General features: G+C 42.3%; 1 protein-coding gene across 2 annotated transcripts in view; it reads left to right on the top strand.

Annotated features, from left to right (window-relative positions):
* Positions 1–25,709, top strand: part of LOC121272531 (heterogeneous nuclear ribonucleoprotein U-like protein 1) — a 78,580-nt gene that overhangs the window by 45,971 nt on the left and 6,900 nt on the right. For both annotated transcript variants that reach the window (XM_041179148.1, XM_041179149.1), the window contains exons 7-12: positions 9,251–9,363; positions 10,188–10,451; positions 12,702–12,824; positions 15,508–15,636; positions 24,727–24,895; positions 25,380–25,622. In XM_041179148.1, the coding sequence (XP_041035082.1) occupies positions 9,251–9,363; positions 10,188–10,451; positions 12,702–12,824; positions 15,508–15,636; positions 24,727–24,895; positions 25,380–25,622 (1,041 nt within the window). The remainder of the gene's footprint in view (positions 1–9,250; positions 9,364–10,187; positions 10,452–12,701; positions 12,825–15,507; positions 15,637–24,726; positions 24,896–25,379; positions 25,623–25,709) is intronic.

Genomic DNA, 25,709 nt, shown 5'->3' with positions numbered 1-25,709 from the left:
ACTATGTGCCCCTATTAATAAAGCCTAGGATGCCGCATGATTTATTAATCGCCCTCTTCGATGCCACCTTCGATGACTTATGCACATAAAAACCCAGGCCCCCCTGCTCCTGCACCCATTTAGAATTGTACCCCTTCTTTTATATTGTGTCTCCACATTCTTCCTACCAAAATGAATCGATTCACATTTCTCTACATTGAGCTTCATCTGCCACTTGGCCCACCCATTCTACCAACCTGTTTATGTCCTTTGACATTCTACACAATCCTCACAGTTCACAATGTTTCCAAATTTGGTATCATCTGCAAATTTTGAAATTGTGCTCTGTACACCAAGGCCTAAGTCACTAATGTATATCAGGAAGAGCAAGATTCCCAAAACTGACCCCTGGGGAGCTCCACTGTAAACCTTCCTCCAACCTGGAAAAACACCCATTAACTGCTACTGTTTCCTGTCACTCAGCCAATTTTGTATTCATATTGCTACTGTCCCTTTTATTCCATGAGCTGTAACTTTGCTAACAAATCTGCTAACAAGCTACTTTGTCAAATCACTTTTGGAAGTTCATGTACACTGTGTCAACAGCATTACCCTCATCAGCCCCCTCTGTAACCCCATCAAAAAACATTTGTCCTTAACAAATCTGTGCTGGCTTTCCTTAACCTGAATTTGCCCAGGTGACTATCAATTTTGTCTCAAAATTATTCCTTCTGGAAGCTTTCCCACCACCGAGGTTAACCTGATTGTCCTATAGTTGCTGGGCTTATCTTTATGTCCTGTTTTGAACAAGGGTGTAACATTTGCAATTCTTCAGCTCTCTGATACCACCCCTGAGTCCTAAGAAAGACTGGAAAATTATGGCCAGTGTCTTTGCAATTTCCACTCTTTCCTCAGTATTGTTGGATCTATCCCATCCAGTGTTAGTGTTTTATCAACTTTAAGTTACAGACAGCCTATCCAATACCTCTGCCGTATAAACTTTAAACCCTTCAAATGTCTGAACTACCTCCTTTACTGTGCTTTGGTAAAGACAGATACAAAGTATTTATTTAATACCTCAGCTATGTCCCCTATCTCCATGCGTAAATCTTTTTGGTCCCTAATCTGCCCTACTCCCCTTTTTACCAGTTTTTAAAAAACTTATATGCCTATAGAAGACTTTGGGATTCCCTTTTATGTTAGCTGCCAGTCTCTTTTCATACTCTCTCTTTGCTTCTCCTATTTGCTTTTTCATTTCCCCCCGAACCTTTCATATTCCTCCTTGGGTCTCAATTGTATTATCCACTTGACGTCTGTCATAAGTGCAGTTTTTCTCCTTCACCTTAATTTCTATCTCTTTTGTCATCCTGGGAGCTCTAGATTTATATGCCCTACTTTTGCACTTCGTAGGAATATATCTTGACTGTGCCCGAACTATCTGTTCTTTAAAAGCAGCTCATTGTTCAGTTACAGATTTGCCCAATAATCTTTGATTCCGATTTATTCGGCGCAGATCCATTCTTACCCTACTGAAGTTGGCGTTCCCCCAGTTAATTTTACTTACTAGATTGTTCCTTCTCCTTTTCCATAGCCAACCTAAACCTTATGACACAATGATCACTGTCCCCTAAATGTTCTCCTACTTCCACTTGGTCGACCTCAGAACAGGTCTATCAGTTCTGAAGAAGAGTCATATTGGACTCAAAAACGTTAACTGTTTCTCTCTCCACAGATGCTGCCAGACCTGCTGGGCTTTTCCAACACTTCAGTTTTGCTTTAGGTCTAGCAGTGCCTCCTTTCTTGTTGGAAATATACCTTGACCGGAAATATACTTAGGAAGACAGTGGTGTAGTGGTAATGTCACTGGACTCGTAATCCAGAGACCCAGGCTAATGTTCTGGGGACATGGATTTAAACCCCACCACAGCAGCTGGTGGAATTTGAATTGAGTTAATAAATCTGGAATTGAAAGCTCGTCACCAGTAATGGTGACCATGAAATTGTTGTTGATTTTTGTGAACCATTTGGTTCACCGATGTCTTTTAAGGAAGGAAATCTGCTATTATCTGATTTAGCCTACATGTAACTCCAGACCCACAGCAACATGGTTGACTCTTGACTGTCTTCTGAAATGGCCTAGCAAGCCACTGTGTATAAAACCACTATGAAGTCTAACAGGAAAGACACTGAATGGACCACCCAGCATTGACCTCAGCAGCAGAAATGACGACAGCAAACCTAGCCCTGCCTACTCTGCAAAGTCCTCTTTGCGAACATCTGGGGGCTTGTGCCAAAATTGGGAGGGTGGTCCCCACTGATGAGTCAAGCAACAGCCTGTCATAGTCTTTCTCATGGATTCATACCTTACAGGCAATGCCCCAGACACCACCATCACCATCCCTGGATATGTCCTGTCCCACTGCAGGGAAAAAAAAGCACTGAAGGTGACAAGGGCACAGAATATACTCTGGGTCAGGACTTCAATGTCCATCACCAAGAGCACTACTATTGATCAAGCTGACCAAGTCCTAAATGACATAGCTGCCATACTGGGTCTGCGGTGGTTGGTCAGGAAACCAACAAGAGGGGAAAACCTACTTGACCTTGTCCTCGCCAATCTGTCTCACAGATGCACCGATCCATGATAGGATTGACAGGATTGACTGCCACACACAGTCCTTGTGCAGATGCAGTCCCCTCTTCACATTGAGGATACCCTCCATCGTATTGTGTGGCGCTACCACTGTGCTAAAAGGGATAGATTTCAGTCAGATCTAGCAATTCAAAACTGTGGCATCTATGAGGTGTTTTGGGCCATCTGCAGCAGCAGAATTGTATACAACCACAATATGTAATCTCGTGGCCTGGTGTATTCCCCCACTCTACCATTACCATCAAGCCAGGGGACCACCCCGGTTCAATGCAGAGTGAGGAGGGCATGCCAGGAGCAGCACCAGGCATACCTAACAATGAGGGGTCAACCTGGTGAAGCTACAACGTAGGGCCACTTCCGTGCCAAACAGTGTAAGCAGCATGCAATAGGCCAAGATAAGTTATCCCACAATCAGTGGATCAGATCCAAGCTCTGCAGTCCTGCCACATCCAGTTGTGAAAGTTGCTGGACAATTAAATAACTTAACAGGAGGAGAAGGAGGCTCCACAAATATCCACATCCTCATTGATGGGGGAGCCAGGCACATCTGTGCAGAAGACAAGGCTGAAGCATTTGCAATCATTATCAGCCAGAAGTTCTGAGTGCATGATCGATCTCCGCCTCCTCCTGAGGTTCCCAGCATCACGTGCCAATCTTCAGCTAATCCGATACACTCCATATGATATCAAGAAAGGGCTGAAGGCACTGGATACTGCAAAGGCTATGGGCAATAGTGGTGAAGGCTTGTGATCCAGAACTAGCTGTGCCCTTAGCCAAGTTGTTCCAGTACAGCTCCAGCACTGGCATCTACTTGACAATATGGAAACTTGCCCAGATATGTCCTGTCTGCAAAAAGCAGGACACATCCAAATATTGCTCTTTTCAGTCTACAATTGATCATCAGCAAAGTGGTGAAAGGGGTCGTTGACAGTGCAATCAAGTGGCAGTTACTCAGCAATAACCTGCTCACTGATGTTCAGTTAGGGTTCCGCCAGGGCCACTCAGTTCCTGACCTCATTGCAGCCTTGGTCCAAATATGGACGAAAGAGCTGAACTCAAGAGGTGAGGTGAGATGACTGCCGTTGATGTCAAGGTAGCATTTTACCGAATGTGGAATCAAGGAGCCCGAGCAACCCTGGAGTCAGTAAGAATCAGGGGGAAACTCTCCATTGGTTGGAGTCATACCTAGCACAAAGGAAGATTGTTGTGGTTGTTGGACGTGAATCATCTCAGTCCCAGGGCACCACTGCAGGAGTTCCTCATGTAGTGTCCTAGGCCCAATTATTTTTGGCTGCTGCCTCAATCACTTTCCCTCCATCATAAGATCAAAAATAAGGACGTTTACTGATGATTGCACAATGTTCAACACCATTCACGAATCCTTTGATAGTGGAGCAGCCCTTGTCCATATGCAGCAAGATCTGGATGTTATTTAGACTTGGGCCGATAAGTGGCAAGTAATGTTCGCCCACACAATTGCCAGGCAATGAGCATCTCAACAGGAGAGAATCTAGTCACATCCCATTGACATTCAATGGTATTGCCATTGCTGAATCCCTCACTATCAATATTCTGGTGGTTACCATTGACCAGAAACTGAACTGGACCAGCCATATAAATACTGTGGCTGCAAGAGCAATTCAGAGTTTGGGAATTCTGTGGCGAGTAACTCACCTGCTGACTATAAGACCATTTGACCATAAGACATAGGAGCAGAAATTAGGCCATTCGGCCCATCGAGTCTGCTCCGCCATTCAATCATGGCTGATAAGTTCCTCAACCCCATTCTCCTGCCTTCTCCCCGTAACCTTTGAGCCCCTTACCAATCAAGAACCTATCTATCTCGGTTTTAAATACACTCAATGACCTGGCCTTCACAGCCTTCTGTGCCAATGAATTCCATAGATTCATCACACTCTGGCTAAAGAAGTTTCTCCTCATCTCTGTTCTAAAAGGTCTTCCCTTTACTCTGAGGCTGTGCCCTCAGGTCCTAGTCTCTCCTACTAATGGAAACATCTTCCCCACGTCCACTCTATCCAGGCCTTTCAGTATTCTGTAAGTTTCAATCAGATTCCCCCTTATCCTTCTAAACTCCATCGAGTATAGACCCAGAGCCCTCAAATTTTCCTCATATGTTAAGCCTTTCATTCCTGGGATCGTTCTTGTGAACCTCCTCTGGACCCTCTCCAGGGCCAGCACATCCTTCCTGAGATACGGGGCCCAAAATTGCTCACAATATTCTAAATGTGGTCTGACCAGAGTCTTATAAAGCATCAGCCGCACATCCCTGCTTTTATATTCTAGTCCTCTCGAAATAAATGCCAACATTGCATTTGCCTTCCTAACTACTGACTCAACCTGCAAGTTAACCTTAAGAGAATCCTGGACCAGGACTCCCAAGTCCCTTTGCACTCCAGATTTCTGAATGTTCTCCCCATTTAGAAAATAGTCTATGCCTCTATTCTTCCTACCAACGTGCATGACCTCACACTTCCCCACATTATATTCCATCTGCCACTTCTTTGCCCATTCTTCTGTCCAAATCCTTCTGCAGCCTCCCTATCTTCTCAATACTCCCTGTCCCTCCACCTATCTTTGTATCATCTGCAAACTTAGCCAGGATGCCCTCAGTTCCATCATCTAGATCATTAATGTATAAAGTGAAAAGTTGTGGTCCCAACACTGACCCTTGTGGAACTCCACTAGTCACCAGCCGCCATCCTGAGAAGGACCCCCTTATCCCCACTCTCTGCCTCCTGCCAGACAGCCAATTTTCTATCCATGCTAGTACCTTGCCTCTAACACCATGGGCTCCTGTCTGGCACCTTGTCAAAGGCCTTCTGGAAGTCAAAGTAGATAACATGACTACACAAAGCCTGTCCACCATTTACAAAGCACAAGTCAGGAGTGTGATGGAATACTCACCACTTGACTGGCTGAGCACAGCTTCAAAACCACTCAATAAGCTCGACCCATCCAGGACAAAGCAGTCCACTTGATTGGCATGCCAACCGCCACCTTAAATATTCACGCCCTCTGCCATTGACGCACAGTGGCAGCAGTGTGTACCATCTACAAGATGCACAGCTGCAACTCACCAAGGCTCCTTTTGACAGCATCTTCCAAACTCACAAGCTCTTAACACCTAGAAGGCCAAGGGCAGCAGATGCATGGGAGGGCCACCACCCACAGGTTCCCCTCCAAGTCTCACACCATCCAGACTTGGAACTATATTGCCATTCCTTCACTGTCACTGGGTCAAAATCTTGGAACTCCCTCCCTACCGCACTGTGGGTGTACCTATACCATATGGACTGCAGTAATTCAAGAAGGTAGCTTCACTGCCACCTTCTTGAGGGCAGTTAGGGATGGGCAATAAATGCTGGCTTAGCCAGCAACACCCAGATCCTGTGAACAAAATTTTTAACAAATATTGCCGTGGAAAATTTTTCTGTACCCACTCTAGGAACTACTACTTATACTAACTTTCTTTTCCTGTGCCTGTTTGGATGGGTAAAAGTCAAATCAGAGAAGGAATCTTGTAGTTAATATCTTTGCTTGTTATGTGGATTAAATTTTACTCTCCATCTCCTTCAAAAAGAATATGTGAATATTATAATCTTCATGGCTGTTTGGTAAATTTGTCTTCATTGCAATTTTTTTATGTCGTGCTGGTTTCATTCCAGATAAGCATTCAAGAGCGATCTTGTCAGACTTTGTATCATAATGTTTGGAGCAGGTTGACCATTGGGTTGGCTAGTTTATTTGACTCCTTGCTAATGTTGAGATTTCTGTGTGGTTGAACACGTTTTGGTAGATTACATGGGATTGAATGATGTCCTAGGCCCAACCATCTTCAGCTGCTTCATCAGTTGACCTTCCTTCCATCATAAGGTCGGAAATGGGAATGTTTGCTGGTGATTGTACAATGTTCAGCACCATTTGTGGCTCCTCAGATACTGAAGCAGTCCTTGTCCAAATGCAGTAAGACCTGGACAATATCCAGGCTTGGGCTGACAAGTGGCAAGTAACACTCGTGCCACACAGGTGCCAGGCAATGACCATCTCCAACAAGAGAAAATCTAACCATCGCCCCATGACATTCAATGGCATTACCATTGCTGAAACCCCCACTATCAACACCCTGGGGGTTACCATTGAGCAGATATTGAACTGGGACTAGCCATTATAAATACAAGAGCAGGTCAGAGGCTAGAAATCCTGTGGTGAGTAACTCACCTCCTGACTCCCCAGAACCTGTCCACCATCTACAAGGGGCAAGTCAGGAGTGTGATGGAATACTGTTCACTTGCCAGGAGTGCAGCTCCAACCTAACTCAAGAATGCCACCCAGAACAAAGCAACCCGCTTGATTGGCACCCCATCCACAAACATTCACTCCCTCCACCACTGACACACAGTGGCAGCAGTGTGTACCACCTACAAAATGCACTGCAGGAACTCACCAAGGCTCCTCAGATAGCACCTTGTAAACCCACGACCACTACCATCTAGAAGGACAAGGGCAGCAGACACATGGGAACACCACTACCTGGAAGTTCCCCTCCAAGCCGCTCACCATCCTGACTTGGAACTACATTGCCATTCCTTCACTGTTGCTGGGTCCAAATCCTGAAACACTCTTCCTAACAGCACTGTGGGTGTACCTACACCACATGGACCACAGCGATTCAAGAAGACAGCTCACCACCGCCTTCTCATGGGCATTTAGGGATAGGCAATAAATGCTGGCCTAGCTAGTGATGCCCACATCCCATGAATGGATATTAGAAAAAATTATATTCATTGTTCATCTCTGCAAGAAAGATGTGCTCGCCGAATGTAGATTCTCGTATCTTATGAGAAAAACAAAAAGCACTGCAGATACTCAGCAAGCCAGGTAGCATCTGTTGAGTACAGGGCCAAAAACTGACTCTTATCCAGTTCGAAATTGCTTGATCTGATCAGTGTTTCCAGCATTTTGATCCAGATTTTCAGCACCTGCAATATTCTTTTATCTTCCACTTTTTTCTCCTTCTCTTGTCTGCCCATCATAGTATATGGATAAGTGAGTGGATAAGCTGGTTCCCATCCTTGCAGATGAGTTGTGCTTTGTGCAGCAGTGACCTGGGGGCCTTGATGTGGCATTACTCCTTTTCCAGCATTCGTAGATTTTGCTTTTCATTTCAACTCCATAAGTCTTGCTATGGGTTTTTTTTTATTCTTGGCCCTATTCAGTGTTCTTTTATGGATTCTGTATCTCTGTGCTCTCAGGAATTGGTCCCTCTTTCTAAATTGGCAAATTTTGGAGGAAATTTGGGAGTGTTGATTTTCCCTTTATCGAATTTAGAGTATCAGTGGTTTTGCTTAGGATGAATTTTGCTATGGTAAGAGTTGGGAGGGTCTTGCTTCCCAAACTTGGCTTGAAAGTGAGTTTGGTGATTCAGATCTGCCGATGGAAGTACTGATTTAGAAGCATCTTCAGCCAGATCAAAGAATTCTGTAGGCTTTATTTGCACGGGAGGCTACATCTTGACAATGCTGTGTAGATTTGAAGGATATGTCCTGCAAAGTTTAGCAGTATAAATGGAACATATGTATGTATTTTGCACTATCTACACATCCTTAATAATTGACCCCATTTTTTTCCTCATTATAAATTGTGGATGGAGGGTCTAATTGGATTGCTAGTTTATTTTAAAACTTTATGCTGAAGATTAAAACAAATCTATTCTACTAATTTGATTAAAAGATTTGTCAAGGATCGGCTTCTATTCAGTTTACCTACTGACAATTGCCTAAATAATTTTCTCTGTTGCGTTAAATTGGTGTTCACTCTTTGCTGGATCTCCCGGGGACCAGTAAAGTCCTGGCCTAAGTTTCTTGTCCTTTGTCATGTTGAGGAACTTTAGCAATCTACTGCACAAACTGTGACAGTTCAATAAAAATTTGCCTTATCCTTTAAGAATCAACCTTTCTGATTGTGGGCCTCACCCTCCTTGGTTCAACTTTGATGTCCTGCCTGTCACAAGCTGCGGTTAGAATTTGTAATGCTTGACATTTGTACCATGTATTCCAAAAGTTGTTACTGGGGCCCAGACATGTTACAGCAGATGAACTGTTATTGTTTTAATTCCTGTTCAACCAGTGGGATATAAATATTCCCAATTTGTCTTCCATAACACAGAAGTCGGCGTTCATTTGCACATTTATTTCTCCATGAATATGGATTATGAGCCCACATCGTGCATGATACTAATTATTGTTTTCTAAGACATAATTCTGTCATGGGAGGATGCTGTAATATTTTCATGACTGGCATAGCTTCTTACTAGGGGATTAATGTAACAGTAAAGCACTTGTACGTTCTATGTGCTTACTTAGAGACAGTTGTACCATAGCACCCACAGCATGTTGTCCTCAATCAGCAAGCACTCTGAGGCACCTAATGGATTGCAGAATGAGATCAGCAAGTCGCAGTATCAGAATTTAACTGACTTGAGAAATTCCTCTATAAAGATACTTGATTTGGAATTGCATGTAATGCATGTGCACCCATGTGAAATTTCTCTGTTTATTGAAGTAGCCTGTCAGATGACAAATTAACTGTCCATTTTAGGTGAGGAGGAATTCTCATTTGGGTTTGGAGGAACTGGAAAGAAGTCAACAAACTGCAAGTTTCAGGACTACGGAGAGCGATTTTCTGAGAACGATGTGATGGGATGTCTAATTGTAAGTGTTACAGATTTGCTTTGAATTATAACTTCATATCTAGGCTACAAGCAGAATAGCTTTTTTTGTGTTTTACACATATTAATATAATGGTTGCATTATAATGGTTTTGTTAGGTGTTGGAAATTTGTGTTAAGGATGCCCTTGAAGGTTATTCTATGAACTGATCAGTTCCTGACTTTGAAATATCTTTTTGGAGTTTTGTTCTGATGCATGGCTTTGACTGTTAGTTTTCAGACTGGTGGAACAGATCAGAATGGGGTTTGACTGCTCATTCTTGTTCTCATGACATCAGCTTGGTAGCTCCTATAGAATGGTACTGCGAAAATAAATTAACGTGATATGGGTTCAAACAGGGATTCTATGCAACTGTTTAAATTTTGCAGACCCGGTTTGCAGTCTCCTGCAGGCTCCTGCAGGCTGTGGTTGCTGTCTGTTATTGTACATTGTGGTTATTCACATGGAACAGAAGGCTAGCCTTGTCACTGCTTAAAAACTACATTGACAGTGGGTAGACTGTCTGGATTTATACTTTCAGGGTCCCTTGGTTCTTGGTCAGATTGTTAGGAATGACACGGGTGGGGGAGTGGTGGTGGTGGGGGGAGTGGGAGGAGGCCAGAACAGTGGATGGTGTCACCTAATGCAGCATGATTACTGACTTACTGGGAAAGCTGCAGGGGACTGATAGTGAGATAGAAAATTTGTGCCAGCTCTCATGTTTGAGGGGACTGCATTAAATGGGAAAAGGAGGAAGTTGTTAAAACCAGTTGTCAAATATTTCGTTGTTGAACCTTTCACATTTTTATTATCCATCACATCTCTAGAATTTTGAAGCCGGTGAAGATGTGGAGATGTCCTTTACAAAGAATGGAAGGTGGCTAGGTGTGGCGTTTAGGGTCAAAAAGATGGCTCTTGGTGGACTGCCATTGTTCCCACATGTGCTGACAAAGAATTGTGCCATTGAATTCAACTTTGGGCAGAAGGAACCATGGTGCAGAATTCCTGATGGGTTCACGTACATTCAGCATGTGCCTGTCGATGAACGTATACGAGGCACATTAGGACCAAAGACTAAGTCAGAGTGTGAGGTAGGTACGCTTATTAAGGTTGGAGGTGGTTATTGTGATTCTAAAAGTGAATCTGTGCAGTCTATCTCGAAGAAACCCTTTCCTTTACACCACTTTTTTTTTTTAGAATTTTTAGATTGAATTTGGCCTACTTTTAATTTTCCCCATGATGGTCTGAATTTATTTGACTTTAATTGAATAATTCAATTCAAAATATTTTGAAAATGTAGAATTTCCATAGTCTCAGTTTTGGTATGGAGGTCTTTTCCTTCTGTGCTTTTCCAAGAATCATAATTCTGCAGTAGCAAACCATGTAAAAAGTTCAAAGAATGGGATTTAGAAATGCACCAGTCACAATCCCTATATTGTCATGGTCCGATTAGAAGAACATAATGTGAAAGGGTGATTGAAGACTCCTGTTGACCAGATGCTTTGGTCTATGCAATCCCACCCACACAGTCCATGCCCATTTTTTATGTGGCACAAACGCAGAATTGCATGATAAATCGTCCATGTGTTGTTTATCAAGATTATATCTGAAAGATGTCTGGTTTATTAAGCAGATGAGAATAACAATATAATTTGGAATTTCTGGATTATTGGCAGGTGGATAAATGTAGGGCAATGGTTGAGTTGAAATAGAGTTGGAGGCAATCAGTTTTAAATCACTAATTTGAAGGATAATGAATAACAGTCTGTGGTCCTTGTGTGTAACACCTTTCTAAATGAGACATTGAATAAATCAAAACCATCCTGTTTCACAATCATTTAGTCATCCTCATTCAAGAACTTAGGGGCACATTGGCTGAAGGCACGGCAGCCATTGGTAAGACAGAAGGAGGAGGAATGCCTAAAGGGAACACTCAACACATGGAGATTGTAGCACTGGAAGAGGTGGTGAGAGGCCGGTGATTTAAACATAAGGATGACAATTTTGACTGAGTCATGGAGGATCAGGAGCCACTGTAGGACCAAGGTGATGGGTGAGGTTTTCTTGATACAGAGTAGGATATGGGCAACAGAGCATTGCATGAGCTGAATTTTAGGAAAAGTGTTGGATATAAGATCAGCTAGGAAAGCATTGCAATAGTAGTCCGCAGGTGACAAAGTCAGAGATTAGGGTTTTAGTGGCAGATGGGCTGAAATAAGGGGCGAGGTGGAAGTGGGCTTTCTTGTGATGGAAGGGATAATGGGTTGGAAACTAAGCTTGAAGTTTAAAAAAAAGCCTTGAGGTTGTGAACAATTTAGTTCAATCTCAAAATAGGTAAAGAGAATATAGAGTTGGATGGTATGTGAAGATGATGACTTCAATTTTTCAAATGCTATGGGAGGGGGGTGTGATAAAGCCTCAATTATTCACGCAAAGGAATTAAAATGTTTAGTAAGAAACTGTGAAGTTTTGAGCTGCCCTGAAGGGTGAAATTTCAATACCCAGATTGATCTAACCATCCTTCAACTTAGTGTGGCAGGAATCACATGCAACCCAATGTAGACATCATTCTCCAACCAGCCAAATTATTGCGCTGGTTCAGTTAAAAACCGTTGAATCTGACCAACGACTTTTACTATACAAGCCTCAGTTTTTCAGGTCAAAAGCCTGTTCAGGGAGTAAGTTGTGCTAATACTGAAGAGCCTCGATTGTGTCAACAGCAGCTATAAATAATGCCTCAGAGGGCAATAAGAGTCAGCTGCATTTTCAAAGCAGAGGGAGATTTGCTTTTGGGTGGAATGCAAGGCACCAGAATGGTAAATAAACTTGCAGTCGCTGTGTCACATAATCACTCTGCAATTATCACTGATGAGTGTGACTTGGACAGGCAGATTTGGGACAGCATTGCTTACCTTCTGTTTCAAGGTCAGATTCTCAAAGAGGCCAGTGGAGAATAGTCAACATTGAAAGCTTGTGGCGCTTAGTGCAATCCCCAATTATCATCGTTCCACAATCGGGAGGCCTTATTGCGGCTGCCTAACCCTAAGCTCTGGAATTATCTCTAATCTCTCCACCTCTCTCCTCTCCTTTATGACCCCCATTAAAACCTACCTTTTTGACCAAACTTTTGATCACCTGTCCTAATTTTCCCATGAAGCATCTTGGAATGTTTTACTACATTCAAGGTGTTTTATAAATGCAAGTTGTTGCAAGATGGTCAATTACTAAAGAGAAAAGGCTGGAGATAGTGGGGAGAAAGGGAAATTGGAGAAAATGGGGAGCACAGCACCTTAAAGAATGTTGAGAGCCAATGTTTTTACTCATGAGGCTTTTTTGTTTAGATCCTGATGATGGTTGGCTTACCTGCAGCTGGGAAGACAACATGGGCTATTACACATGCAGCTCGCCATCCTTGGAAGAAATACAACATCCTCGGAACAAATGCCATCATGGAAAAGATGAAGGTAGGTATAAGGCATGTAGAATGACCCAGTTCTTATGTTTGTGCCTGAACTGATAAGTAACTCTGAGGTGGTCAGCTGATATCTTCATTAACTGAGTTCAATTTTAAAGTCCCCCAGTAATACTGTAGGCCAAGTCTGCTATCCAAAGACTAAATGAACATGATGTGAAAATCAGTAATGGGGACAGGTGTCACTGTCCCAGTAACATTTCTTTAGACTTGACAGCATTTTTTTTTTTTACTGTAAAACATTTGTGCCTACAGCCCAATATTGGAAGGGTTGAAAATGCTTATCTGTAATTCTGTCAACAACTTCTTTCAGTATCTTTCATAGGCTGTTGTTGCATCGAGGTCAAAAGTCAGCTGGTGCAGTGATATTTTCAATTCTATGTTTATTCTGCTATAAAGTGACATTAAATACAGACCTATGCACAAACATTAAGGTCCTTTCGTTTAAATAATCTTTGGAGGAGGGCAGAACCCAGGATGAGAGTAGCTGACAGTGAGAAGGCCTGAAATTTTTTGTGATAAGGAATTATGTAATTATATTTTTATGATCTGTAGTGAATGTTAATTCTTCCAGGCCACTTCAGATGGGTGGAATTATTAGACTTCATGTGGGTAGACAATTAGTTTTCCCTTTGTTTAGCTTCTATTGCCATCAAGACATGGACCAATGTATTTGTATCAAGTCAGCAAAGTGACCTCAACATTTCATGTTCAATGCAGTTAATGCTTGCAATACAGGATGAAGTCATACTTACAACAAAACATTTTAACTCACCACTACCTTCTCAAGGGCAATGAGGGATGGGCAACAAGTGCTGGCCTTGTTAGTGATGCCTACATCCTTTGAATAAATATATTAAACTCTTGAAAATTAACCATGACCCCTGACGCCAGCAAAAAACAACAGTAAAGCAGCATAGTAACATTCAGTATATAATTAAAGTTTGTGTATTATAGATCAACATATAATGCATCATATAAATATGAAAATGTGTTTGTAAAGTACTTTAAAAATATTATTTTACATACCCATGTTGGTTTCATCCAAGCTTTCCATATTCCCCAGTGACAGAAGACTCAGTGAAGCCCCTCTCCTCACCACCTCCCCAAACACACATTGTAATCAGACCCTCTTTCGTTAACCGCACACACTCACACGCCTTTCTTACAACCCCCAACTCACTCACTCAGCAACCCGGCCTTTCCAACAGCCTCACAGCAACACCAAGCTGCTCTGGGGCCCTCCAAGCCCCATCATGGCCAGGCCACCATGACTGAAAACTGGTGCCAGTTCACTATAATTGGCTGAGACTGGGACTTTGCTGCACACTTCTGGGTAGCTAGTTGTACTGTGTCAAAGCATGGCAATTAATGTGCTCGTTTTTTCCTATTTTGCCAGAACTCCCATTCAGACATGACTCAATGAAGAACTCATAAACAAAAAACGTACCAGTCTGAGTTAGCAGCAGGCGCAAGTTTTCAAGTTAATTTTGGAATAATAATTTAATCTAAACAAGGTCGTTCTGATTCTACTTCCTTAAAGTACTTTGGTTAATAGGAAATACTTTTCAGAATAACTGCATGTTTGATTCTCAATATGCTCAATATGCTTAAGAAAGATTCTTACATCTTGCGGGTTTTTTCATTTTTTGCAATGGACAAGTATTGCATTTTAAAGCTATAAAGGTATAATATCCCTCTAAATAAAGAAAAAAAATGTTTGTCTTTTGCGAGTTTTTTTAATGCCGTGACGAATTCTGTAATATCTTTCTAGCTGGAAATCAGAAGTCATCAACCTTTACTTTTGCTTCCAGTGCACAAGCTTAAGTATGTCACTGTCTTTTGGGTTGATAAATCAATAAATAATAATGCACAGTGCAGCCACTGTTTCCAAGTCTTCTGGAGAAAAAAAGACTTCTGCATCATTGAGCTCCACTGCTCATTCCACCCCCCCCCCCCCCCCCCCCCCCCCCCCCCCCCCCCCCACCGGCCCAGCAAACCCTGAGCCTGCTGAATTCCATATAGACATTGCTACCGCTCTGCCCACCCCGCAACCTCTCTCCACCCCTGCATCTGCCGGATGCTGACTCCTCTTCCACTCTGGCCCTGCTGAAACCTGGATCCACAGCTCCCAGTGGGATGGGTGGCAGCTCCCCCGAGCCATCTCCTGGCCTCATTATTGGAATCACTGAGATTCTCTCATGCCGGCTTTGGCTGCGTTGGAGGCAGATACGGCCAAGGGGAGGCGGAGCTCGGTTAAAAAAATTAAAAGAGCAGAAATCTGTTCTTCAGAAGTTGGAATTCTGCCAAATGACGTAAATTTCTCATCCCTGGACAGAACTTGAGCCTTAAGCTTGATCATTTGAAATTTAATAAACTGCCATTTCCACGTATGCAAAAAGCGGTGCCTGTAATCATAGAATGTATATCAGATAATTATCATCTCCCAGTATCAAAAGGCAGAATTGTAAATTGAGATGAGTACAAAGATGAGTTTAAAAAATTGCTTCCAACGAAAGAGCCCCGGCTCACAGGCTCTCCAGTGCTTAAGCTATTTCAGCACAAATTGGGTTAATGTAATTTGCAAGTCACTGGGCAGACACCAGGAACCGATGCTTACTAGGAGCCAAAGAATCCGGTTCTTTCAGCAACAGGCATCTCTGCCATTTTCACAGGTGATGGGTCTTCGCCGTCAACGCAATTACGCAGGTCGCTGGGACGTCCTAATCCAGCAGGCTACTCAGTGCTTGAACCGCCTCATCCAGATTGCTGCTCGCAAGAAACGTAACTACATTCTTGACCAGGTACTGTTGTGTTTCCATGCTCTATTGCTACATTAAATAAGATAGCTTATTTTTGTTTGTTTACGACAAATTTAAATGATACATTATTTCGGTAAATTAAATCTCGTAATATCTAAAGAAAAACATTGTAAATTAAGATGTAAATAAAGACAAACTTTGTTTCATTGCCTGGGGATCAAATGAAAATAGCCATCTCACGTAAAGAACAAAAATACAAGATGAAATTTAATGATGTTGCTGCTTAGAAAGTAAAACACCAGTGGTGAGTAATTGACTGATCTCCATTGTTACTAAGTAAAGAAAAAAAAAGTTTAAAAAAGTAAATATAGAAATTGGAACTTTGTTTTGTTTAATAATTGTTGTCCAGGTGAGTTACCACTAACTAATTTTGGCTTTCCAGGGCCTTCAGGACAGGCAAGGTAAGTACAGGTCTAAAGGACAATCTTTGGTTCAGGATAACTGTAAGTACCACTGGTAAGTAGTTATATGTTGTCTTGTCTGGGGCAAGATGGTCTTATGAAGAACTGGTAAGTAAAGGTAAGTATCAGAGAGAGTAGTCAGGGTCAAGACAGGAAAACCTTCGCACTTTCCTGATGGCATTTTTGGAGCTCGTTTGACCCCTTTAAAGGTGCAAAGAATAGAATCCTAATTATATTTACATATGCTACCCTACACGAGAACTAATAGTTAGTGGTCCACGTAGGTGACACTACAATTGCTCTGATACACTCATCTAGTTTGTTAGAGCTTTACAGTCCTGTTTGTAATTGAATTAGATTGGCTTCATCAAAGTTTCTGAAGATATTTAATTGGATCATTGGATAAAACATTCTACATTCTAGTGGCACAGTGACCCACACATTCACATTTATGTACAGATTCCTTGCACCACAAGTGAATTAGATAGCTCTAATCCTCAAAATGTATGCTGAAGATTGGCATGTCTAATTTAACACACCTTTAAGTACATTAAAGATGTGTACAGCTGTTAAATTTCACACCCATGTTTGGTTTGTCTGTTGCAGTTGATTTACGCTGCAAGGGCTTTGGATCTTGTGTTGCTCCATAATTTCTGTAATCTAACTCTGGAAGTGCCTTGAATTTTGATTTCAGAGCAAGAATTTTTTTAATGCTGGCAGAAAGTTGTTACTTAAGCTTTTTAAAAAGAATGGAGATTGAGCATAATTTTGAAATGATCTTGTAGGGTTGCGATATTCTTTTGTTACACAAACACCTTTAGTAACGAACAAATGCTTACAACAAGATATAGTTTACTGCTGAACAGATTACAGATGTAATGAGCTGTAAAATAACTACCGCATGTTTGTTACATGCAGTAATATGATGTTGCCAGCCGTCTAATGAAAAGGATTGGTTCATAGCTGTTAAACAAGTGAGCCTGTGACTGTACGTAGGATGCTCTGTGAGTTGGCTTGCATTGTGCACCGTAACATTAAGTATACATTTTTATTGCAGTATCCTTTTAATATGAGGCAATTTGTGATTTAAACTTTTAAAAATGGATATTCTCTTGAATTTTCATGTTGTTAAACATGAACTGATTAAGCAGATTTGTTGGTTGCTTTACTGTTTTCTTATAAATGGCAAAATGGGTATTAATGGGCAGATAATTTAGTGGTATGGCTGAGCTTGTAGCTTATGCTTTGAATCACACAAGAGTTGCTGCATTAGTTAATATTATCAGATGTGTTGAACTCAGAACTGGTTTTACCAAGTCCTTCAGCAATGTTGTTGAAAGAAGAGGAATATGAACTGGTTCTCTACGGTACATTTATAAAAATACATTTTACTACTGCACTGAGAAACTATAAAATGTTGAAGGCTGAATTGGATTATTTTTCCAGCTTGAAAAGCTTAAGTCAGCCAATATTGTGTAATTAAATTTGAGCCAGTGCGACTTTAGCACACAAATTAAGTACAGTTTTGAATTGTCTCAAATTATATTGTGCTGCAAAAACTGCTGTCAGCTGCTCAGAGTCACAGAATTCAGTCAAATTCTGTTTGTTTTAAAAAAAAGTCCCATTGAAACGAAGTTCTTTGAAGTCCTTTTATTTGAGTAGTCTGTGGTGGATTTGCAGAAGTTGAGTCGCAATTATCTTGAACTTTAGGAAGCTACAATTTCCTTGGGTGAGGAAAGTGCCACTCCATGTGTAAAATGCATATCAAGTGGTTTACTGCATAACTTAGATCCTTGAGAACAAAATCAATCAGGGAATGATTTACTTGCATATCTTAAAATTGGGTGGCAATATACTTCCACCTTTCCCTTGTGCTGCCATGGAAATAACTAGAAAAGGAATTTATTTCTCAAAGTGGGTAGAATTCAAGGGTTATTTGGTCCTAGTGGGTGCACAATAGGCTATTGAAACAAGTCCCTGAGGATAAGGCAGGATATCTGAGCACAGTTTTCCAATCCTCCTTTGATATAAAAACTGTCCATCATAATGGCTCTTTTCAAGAGGGGAAAGGAGGATAAACTGCCAACTTTAGTTTACGATCAGTTTTGGACAATTCTTACAATTCATGGTTTGATATTGAATCATTAAGCATTTGGAAATGTTTGGGATACTCAAACTTACAGCTTTTAAAGACAAGTTTTGTCTCACAGATGTAATAGAATTTTGAAGACTGCTTGGATAATGGAGTAGATGTGGTGTGGAGGGATTGTGAAAACCATTGAATTAAAACAAGAGATTGAGAGAAGATTTGAAAAAAGGTGTACTAGATTATGACAGGTTTAGAAAAGGCAGACAAAGAGAAACTGTTCCCATTAGCTGCTGGTACAAGGACTAGGGGGCACAGATTTAAGGTTTTGGGCATGAGACGCAGGGAGGATGTGAGGGAAAACTTTTTTACACAGCCAGTGATAATGACCTGGAACTCGCTATGAGGGTGGTGGAAGCAGAGGTGATGAATGATTTGAAAAACAAATTTCATTTTAATTAAAATAAAAGGTGGTAGCATTTATTGTTTTTATAAGTAGCAGTGGAGATCATGAGCAAAGAGACTTGAGGGAAATGACCATGCAAAGCTATGGGGATTGACTGGGAGAATTTAAAAAAATTACTTGTTCGTGGGATGTGGGCATTGCTGATTAAGCCAGCATTTTGTGCCCATCCCTAATTGCCCTTGAAGGTGGTGGTGAGCTGCCTCCTTGAACCGCTGCAGTCTATGTGGTGTAGGTACTGTTAGGGAGGGAGATCGAGGATTTTGAATGGGATTGATTGGATTGCTCTTTAATGAGCTGGCACAGACTTGATGGGAAGAATGGCCACAACGATTCTAGATGTTTCACAGGTGGTGTGTTGAACAAATGTTTGATATAAGAGGATATGTAGCTGGCTGATGGAAAGTTGGAAGATGGGGAGGAGACGAAGGGTTAGAGTTAAAAGCAAATAATTGCGGATGCTAGAAATCCAAAACAAAAACAAAAATACCTGGAAAAACACAGCAGGTCTGGCAGCATCTGCGGAGAGGAGCACAGTTAACGTTTCGAGTCTGAATGACCCTTCAACAGAATTAAGTAAAAATAGAAGAGAGGTGAAATATAAGCTGGTTTAAGGGGGAGGGGGTGGTGGGACAAGTAGAATTGGATAAAGGGCCAGTGATAGGTGGAGATAAGCAAAAGATGTCACAGACAAAAGGACAAAGAGGTGTTGAAGGTGGTGATATTATGTAAGGAATGTGCTAATTAAGGGTAGAGAGCAGGACAAGCAAGGTACAGATAGATAAAAACAAAAAACTGCGGATGCTGGAAATCCAAAACACCAACAGAATTACCTGGAAAAACTCAGCAGGTCTGGCAGCATCGGCGGAGAAGAAAAGAGTTGACGTTTCGAGTCCTCATGACCCTTCAGCAGAACTGGTTGATTCCAAGGAGAGGGGTGAAATTTAAGGTGGGGGGGGAGGTCGGGGGGGTGTGGGGGATGTTGGGTGGGGGGAGAGAAGTGGAGGGGGGGTGTGGTTGTAAGGACAAGCAAGCAGTGATAGGAACAGATAATCAAAAGATGTCACAGACAAAAAAACAAAAGAACACAGGTGTTGAAGTTGGTGATGTTATCTAAACGAATGTGCTAATTAAGAATGGATGGTAGGGCACTCAAGGTATAGCTCTAGTGGGGGTGGGGGGGGGCATAAAAGATTTAAAAATAATGGAAATAGGTGGGAAAAGAAAAATCTATATAAATTATTGGAAAAAACAAAAGGAAGGGGGAAGAAACAGAAAGGGGGTGGGGATGGAGGAGGGAGTTCAAGATCTAAAGTTGTTGAATTCAATATTCAGTCCGGAAGGCTGTAAAGTGCCTAGTCTGAAGATGAGGTGCTGTTCCTCCAGTTTGCTTTGGGCTTCACTGGAACAATGCAGCAAGCCAAGGACAGACATGTGGGCAAGAGAGCAGGGTGGAGTGTTAAAATGGCAAGCGACAGGGAGGTTTGGGTCATTCTTGCGGACAGACCGCAGGTGTTCTGCAAAGCGGTCGCCCAGTTTACGTTTGGTCTCCAATTTAGAGGAGACCGCATTGGGAGCAATGAATACAGTAGACTAAGTTGGGGGAAATGCAAGTGAAATGCTGCTTCACTTGAAAGGAGTGTTTGGGTCCTTGGACGGTGAGGAGAGAGGAACTGAAGGGGCAGGTGTTACATCTTTTGCGTGGGCATGGGCAGGTGCCATAGGTGGGTGTTGAGGAGTAGGGGGTGATGGAGGGGTGGACCAGGGTGTCCCGGAGGGAACGGTCCCTACGGAATGCCGACAGGGGGAGTGAAGGGAAGATGTGTTTGGTGGTGGCATCGTGCTGGAAATGGCGGAGGATGATCCTTTGAATGCAGAGGCTGGTGGGGTGATAAGTGAGGACAAGGGGGACCCTATCATGTTTCTGGGAGGGAGGAGAAGGTGTGAGGGCGGATGCGCGGGAGATGGGCCGGACACGGTTGAGGGCCCTGTCAACGACCGTGGGTGGAAAACCTCGGTTAAGGAAGAAGAAACCTTGAAGTTGGTGATATTATCTAAATGAATGTGCTAATTAAGAATGGATGGTAGGGCACTCAAGGTACAGATAGCTCTAGTGGGGGAGGGGTAGGGTGAAGGAATTGAAAAAGGCTAAAAGGTAGAGATAAAACAATGGATGGAAATACGTTTAAAAATAATGGAAATAGGTGGGAAAAGAAGAGGGTTAGGGTTGATGGCTCTTGCTTTGTTTGCAAAATAAGGTGACTGTGATGTACTGCAGGATTAGTTCTCCTTTTATATTTACAATTTGGACTTGGGCATAGGGATTTGCGCAATATTCATGATTCGCAGCTCCTCAGATTCTGAAGCAGTTGTGGATTTCATTACTGCTTTAGTACCAACCAGTTCCTTAGCCTTTCGCTCAAAAAACACATGTTGCTTATTTCTAATTATTTCATGCTTGGTGAGTAAGTGTCTTTGTAACTGGGAGGGATTAAAAAATTCATTGGACAATACTTACACACAAATTGCAGTTGAGATATATCTCTCGTACCAGTACAAATAAAACCAAAATTCAAGTAGCTATCTTTGTCTTTCCTTTAATTTTGTAGGTTCATTGGTGGCTTTTATCTTTTTTGCTCACAACTTCACCTCCTCAGTGTTGTTCAGCCCTTATGGTTGAACTTGATGACGGAAGTTTTGAAACTGATGGGTGTATTAAAAATTTATCCATATGTGGTATTGTGTACATTTATGATTCTTCCTGTCCTTTGCAATTTATCTCGCTCCTGCTGGGATAGCTCCACTACCCCTTACAAAAAGAAGAATTTAATAAGTCCTAAATTTACATTATGTCCCCATTTTCTGCCTGAGGCCTGCACTGTCCCATCAACTATTTGCTTAATAGGAAATGAGCCAGAAACAACAGGCACAGTGCTCACTACAGGATCGTTTCGTGCATGCTCGGTCAATTCCAGGTCTGTGTCTTCCCTTTTGGGGGGGGAAAAAAACTTTACTTTTAACTTTGATACCAAACTCTAACATGGGAGAAATCCAACAACTTGAATTAGTAATACCAGTAATGCTGGAGATAGATTCCACATGAGCGAAATGGAGAAATAAACAGGGTGACTGCCCATCTGACAACATCTCCATAAATGACACAGGTAGCCCCGTCCTTTCCTCCTCTCCAACCCTTTCACAAATAGTCGGTGATATCTCAAAGGACACGAGCACTCAGACTAAGCCTATCCGTCCTTCAGAAAAGACATAGCCATGAATCTAAAGTTGCTAGTCTTGAAGTGTGAGAAAAATAATGATAGCGCATTCAGCTATTTTATTCATTCAGACTGAAGACGTTGAAGGAGGGAGACATACTGGATCCTGATTACAATGTTACGGCTTATTGTTACTCTCTCTTTCTTACCTGATTTCACCCCCTCCCCCACCGCATCCCCTTCAAGGCCCATGTGACAGCTTGTACTCTTTAATGATGGTGGCTCCCCCCCCCGCGCTCCACTGTCTCAAACACCAGTTCAATTGGCCGGGAGCGGGGTCGAGGGTAAAAATGTCCTTTTTCAAACAAGTGAGAAACTTCCAACTGACTTTGCAGAGAGGGAAAGGAAAGGGTTTAAAGGAAGGCTCACGCTACCTCAGCCCATGGAATGAAAGACTAATTTGGGGGTTCCCCTGTCCATCAGTTTGGGTCACCAACTCAACCTACTGGGTAAATAGTTTATGAACGTGGAAGCAAATAGGGCTGGATCAAATAAAACTTAATGAGATAAGTACTGCTGTAAAAGTCAGTGATCTGCAAAGGGATTTGTGGAACACTGTTGTATGTTAGATGAGCCCCTTTGCACATCACTGACTTTCTCAGCAGTACTTAACTTGTGTATAGCAGTATTTGCCTGAATTGGTTGTGCATAAACTGTACCTTTGAGACTGTTCCACTTATCTCAATATAAAGGGGAGACTATTTCCGGACCCCTCCCAGTTGAGAGCTCCTAAGCTGTGCTGCTTATTGTTGAGTAGGAACTATTGCTTTTAACATATTTAGTTTTGTCATTAATGTTTCTTGATAGTTAAGTGTCTGGAGTTTTCATACGCTGTGCTTTTTAATATTGAGGTTAATGTAGTAAAAGATTATAATTGAATGGTGAGAGAGGTCGCGAGAGACCTGAAAGCAGTTTATCTTTATCTGTTTCCATTAAATATGAATAAGGTAGCAACTAGTATTCATACACACAGTGCCTTTAAGGTGCTTTTATGGACAGAGAAGGGTAAAAAGATGAAAGTAGAAAGAAGTAAATGCAGGGTGGTGATGAGAGAGTTGAGAGGTGAAAAGGAAAGATGTTTGGAGAAGATTTGTAAAAGTGATGAGAAAAGAGGAGAGTCGTCAGAAGAGTATTCCAGAGGGTTGAGGGGGAAATTGTACCAGTGGCCAGAGGATTGAAGGTGCAGAGGAGCTGTGCGACTGGTGAAGCTCACAAGGGTGGAGTGGGATGATTCCCTAGAAAGATCCTAGGCAGCGGGTGGGTGTCATACCGGCCCACCTCCCTGGTGGCGCTGCAGTTCAGTAGAGCTGCCGGCCTCGGATTGGTGGGCAGCTCCTGTCGGGTGGGTCTTCTGCTCTCGGGGTCCTCGATCCCAGGGGGAAATCCCAGTAACTGGCCTGTCAAGTGCCTGAGTGGCACAAGGTGCAGCAGGCCTTCCCAAAAAGAGGAGACCTGGGGCTCTCACTGGCTTTCCAGGTGGCAGGGGAGACGCCCCCCGCCCCACCACACACACACACACAGCCGTTGCCTCCACAAGATTCTGCCGGTATTCTTCAGTGGTATTGGATAGTCACTTCTGCGATGATTTTATTTTTCATCTAATGTACAGGAAAGGTGAAGTTTTCAATCAACAATTTGAAGTTATCAACTGGTGCCTGAAGGCTGAAAGGAAATATATTTTATACTGCCAGTAGGGTTACCATTGTAACAAGAGGGTTATGGGACAAGCTCACCCATAGAGACACTAAATAGATCTGAAGTAATCACAGAAATTCTTGTACACGTCTCTCTCTAACTGCAAAAATAGCCTGAGTTAAAAATTAATGAGTTTAACACCACTGTTAGAGGCAGAATGATACTTAAAGTAAACAATATATTTAGACAAGAGTATTCGCACTACATCAAACAAAACTCATGACGGAAAACACAGCAGAGTCGCTTGCTAAAATTGGGATTATTTCTCCACCAAAATGCATGGAGTGGTGAATGGTTACATAATACAAATTAAATGCCTAAGATCAGTCAGCTACTTACAGCACTGGGGGTCTCCAGGTGTGACTGAAGGGGTGGGGCGTATCACCAAATCATTTCCATTCTGGCTGGGTCCTGCAGTGTCATTATACACCAGTCATTTTATAGAAAAAACATGCACTTTCTACAATAATCACAGCCATTTTTGTCAAACTCATGATTGCCGCTTTTCATGATTAACTTCTTTTGGAAAGATAGGGAGTGAAAGGAAGATTTAATGCAATTAGTGAGTTAATTAAAAAAAAGTGTTCAATTGTGGTTTAATTTATTACTTGGTGTGATTTGTAGACTTTTACAATTAAGATATGGACTACTTGTTTGTGTAATAAATTCTAATTGGTCCAAGTTGTCAATTTTCAGGCTGGAATTGTTTGGACCATCGCTGTCTATTTAGCCTACAGATAGCTGGGTTTGCTTTTTAATGTTTTACTGATTACTGTTAGAAGACTCAGCATTCAGAAAACTGTTGTAGCGCTGGTAGGAAGGCAGTCTCAATCTGGTCATTTGAAGTTTTCTGTTTTAAGATTACACGTGCTGAGAAGCTTACATTGTTGGTTTGGTTTATTTAAATTATGGAGCAACAAGAGATTTTCCTAAACCTTGCAAGGCCCTGTCAGTTTTATCCAACACTTAAAAACGTCCAGTAAGGAGATTCCTAACCCTGTGGGTAAGTTTTTCTGCAAGGGGTTGGGGGGTGCCCACCCTGCCAGCTATGAGGGGGAAAAACTGTTTATTTCGTCGTTTACAGGCCTCAATGTCTGCAAACCAAGCAACAAATAATGAACAATTTTGCCTCTTCTTTGTCACCATTGCTAGACAAATGTTTATGGATCAGCACAGAGACGAAAAATGCGTCCTTTTGAAGGGTTTCAACGCAAGGCTATTGTAATTTGTCCCACGGATGCCGATTTAAAACAACGGACAATAAAGCGCACTGATGAGGAAGGAAAGGATGTTCCTGATCATGCAGTTTTAGAAATGAAAGGTAGGAAACTGGAAACACACATCCTGTTTAAAAAAAAAAGTCGGAAGAAAAAAAGCACAGTCAGAAAGCTCTCTTCCCGTCTTCATCCTTTGTTATTGCCCCCACATCAAACCCATTTCACCGTCTCTTCCCTCTTACCAGATGTACACACTATAAACCCCAGGTTAGTACACCAAGAATGTTATGGCCATCACCAGATTCTCTGATTTATGTGGTGTCCATAAGTGCGTTGACGGTAACCAGTTATACAATGTCAAGCGACCTGCTTGGGAATTCAGAAGCAGTTTTCTGGGGATGGCAGTATCTTTTATTATTTTCTCTTCCTTGCACCCTACTTTCTCCCAGTGATGAGTGGCATTGGGCCACTGGCGCAAAGATCCATCCTGTGGTGGATCGACCTTTATTTTTGCCAAATCCGAGAGTACCCATTGACTTGTCTCTTCTTGTTGTGTTTCTTTTTCTTTTTTTTTTGTGTGGCTCCCAGCGAACTTCTCCCTGCCTGAGGCTGACGAGTTCCTGGACGACGTGACCTACATCGAGCTGCAGAAGGAGGAGTCGCTGAAGCTGGTGAGCGAATATAATGAGGAAGGAAGAAAGGCTGGCCCTCCCCCCGACAAGAGGTTCGACAACCGAACCGGCGGCTTCCGTGGGCGAGGAAACTTCAACCGATTCGACAATCGCGGCGGGCAGGCGGCACGTGGGTTCACCCGTGGCGGATTCCGATCAGGTTAGTGGCGGGGGCCGTCGAGAGAGGTCCCAGGTTTATTCTGCTTTTAAAATGGCCTCTAGTGTATTCGTGGCTTGATTTAGTAGT

Source organism: Carcharodon carcharias, chromosome 34 (assembly GCF_017639515.1).
Source record: "Carcharodon carcharias isolate sCarCar2 chromosome 34, sCarCar2.pri, whole genome shotgun sequence".
Lineage (NCBI taxonomy): Eukaryota > Metazoa > Chordata > Chondrichthyes > Lamniformes > Lamnidae > Carcharodon > Carcharodon carcharias.
This window is presented reverse-complemented; position numbering and strand designations above follow the sequence as displayed.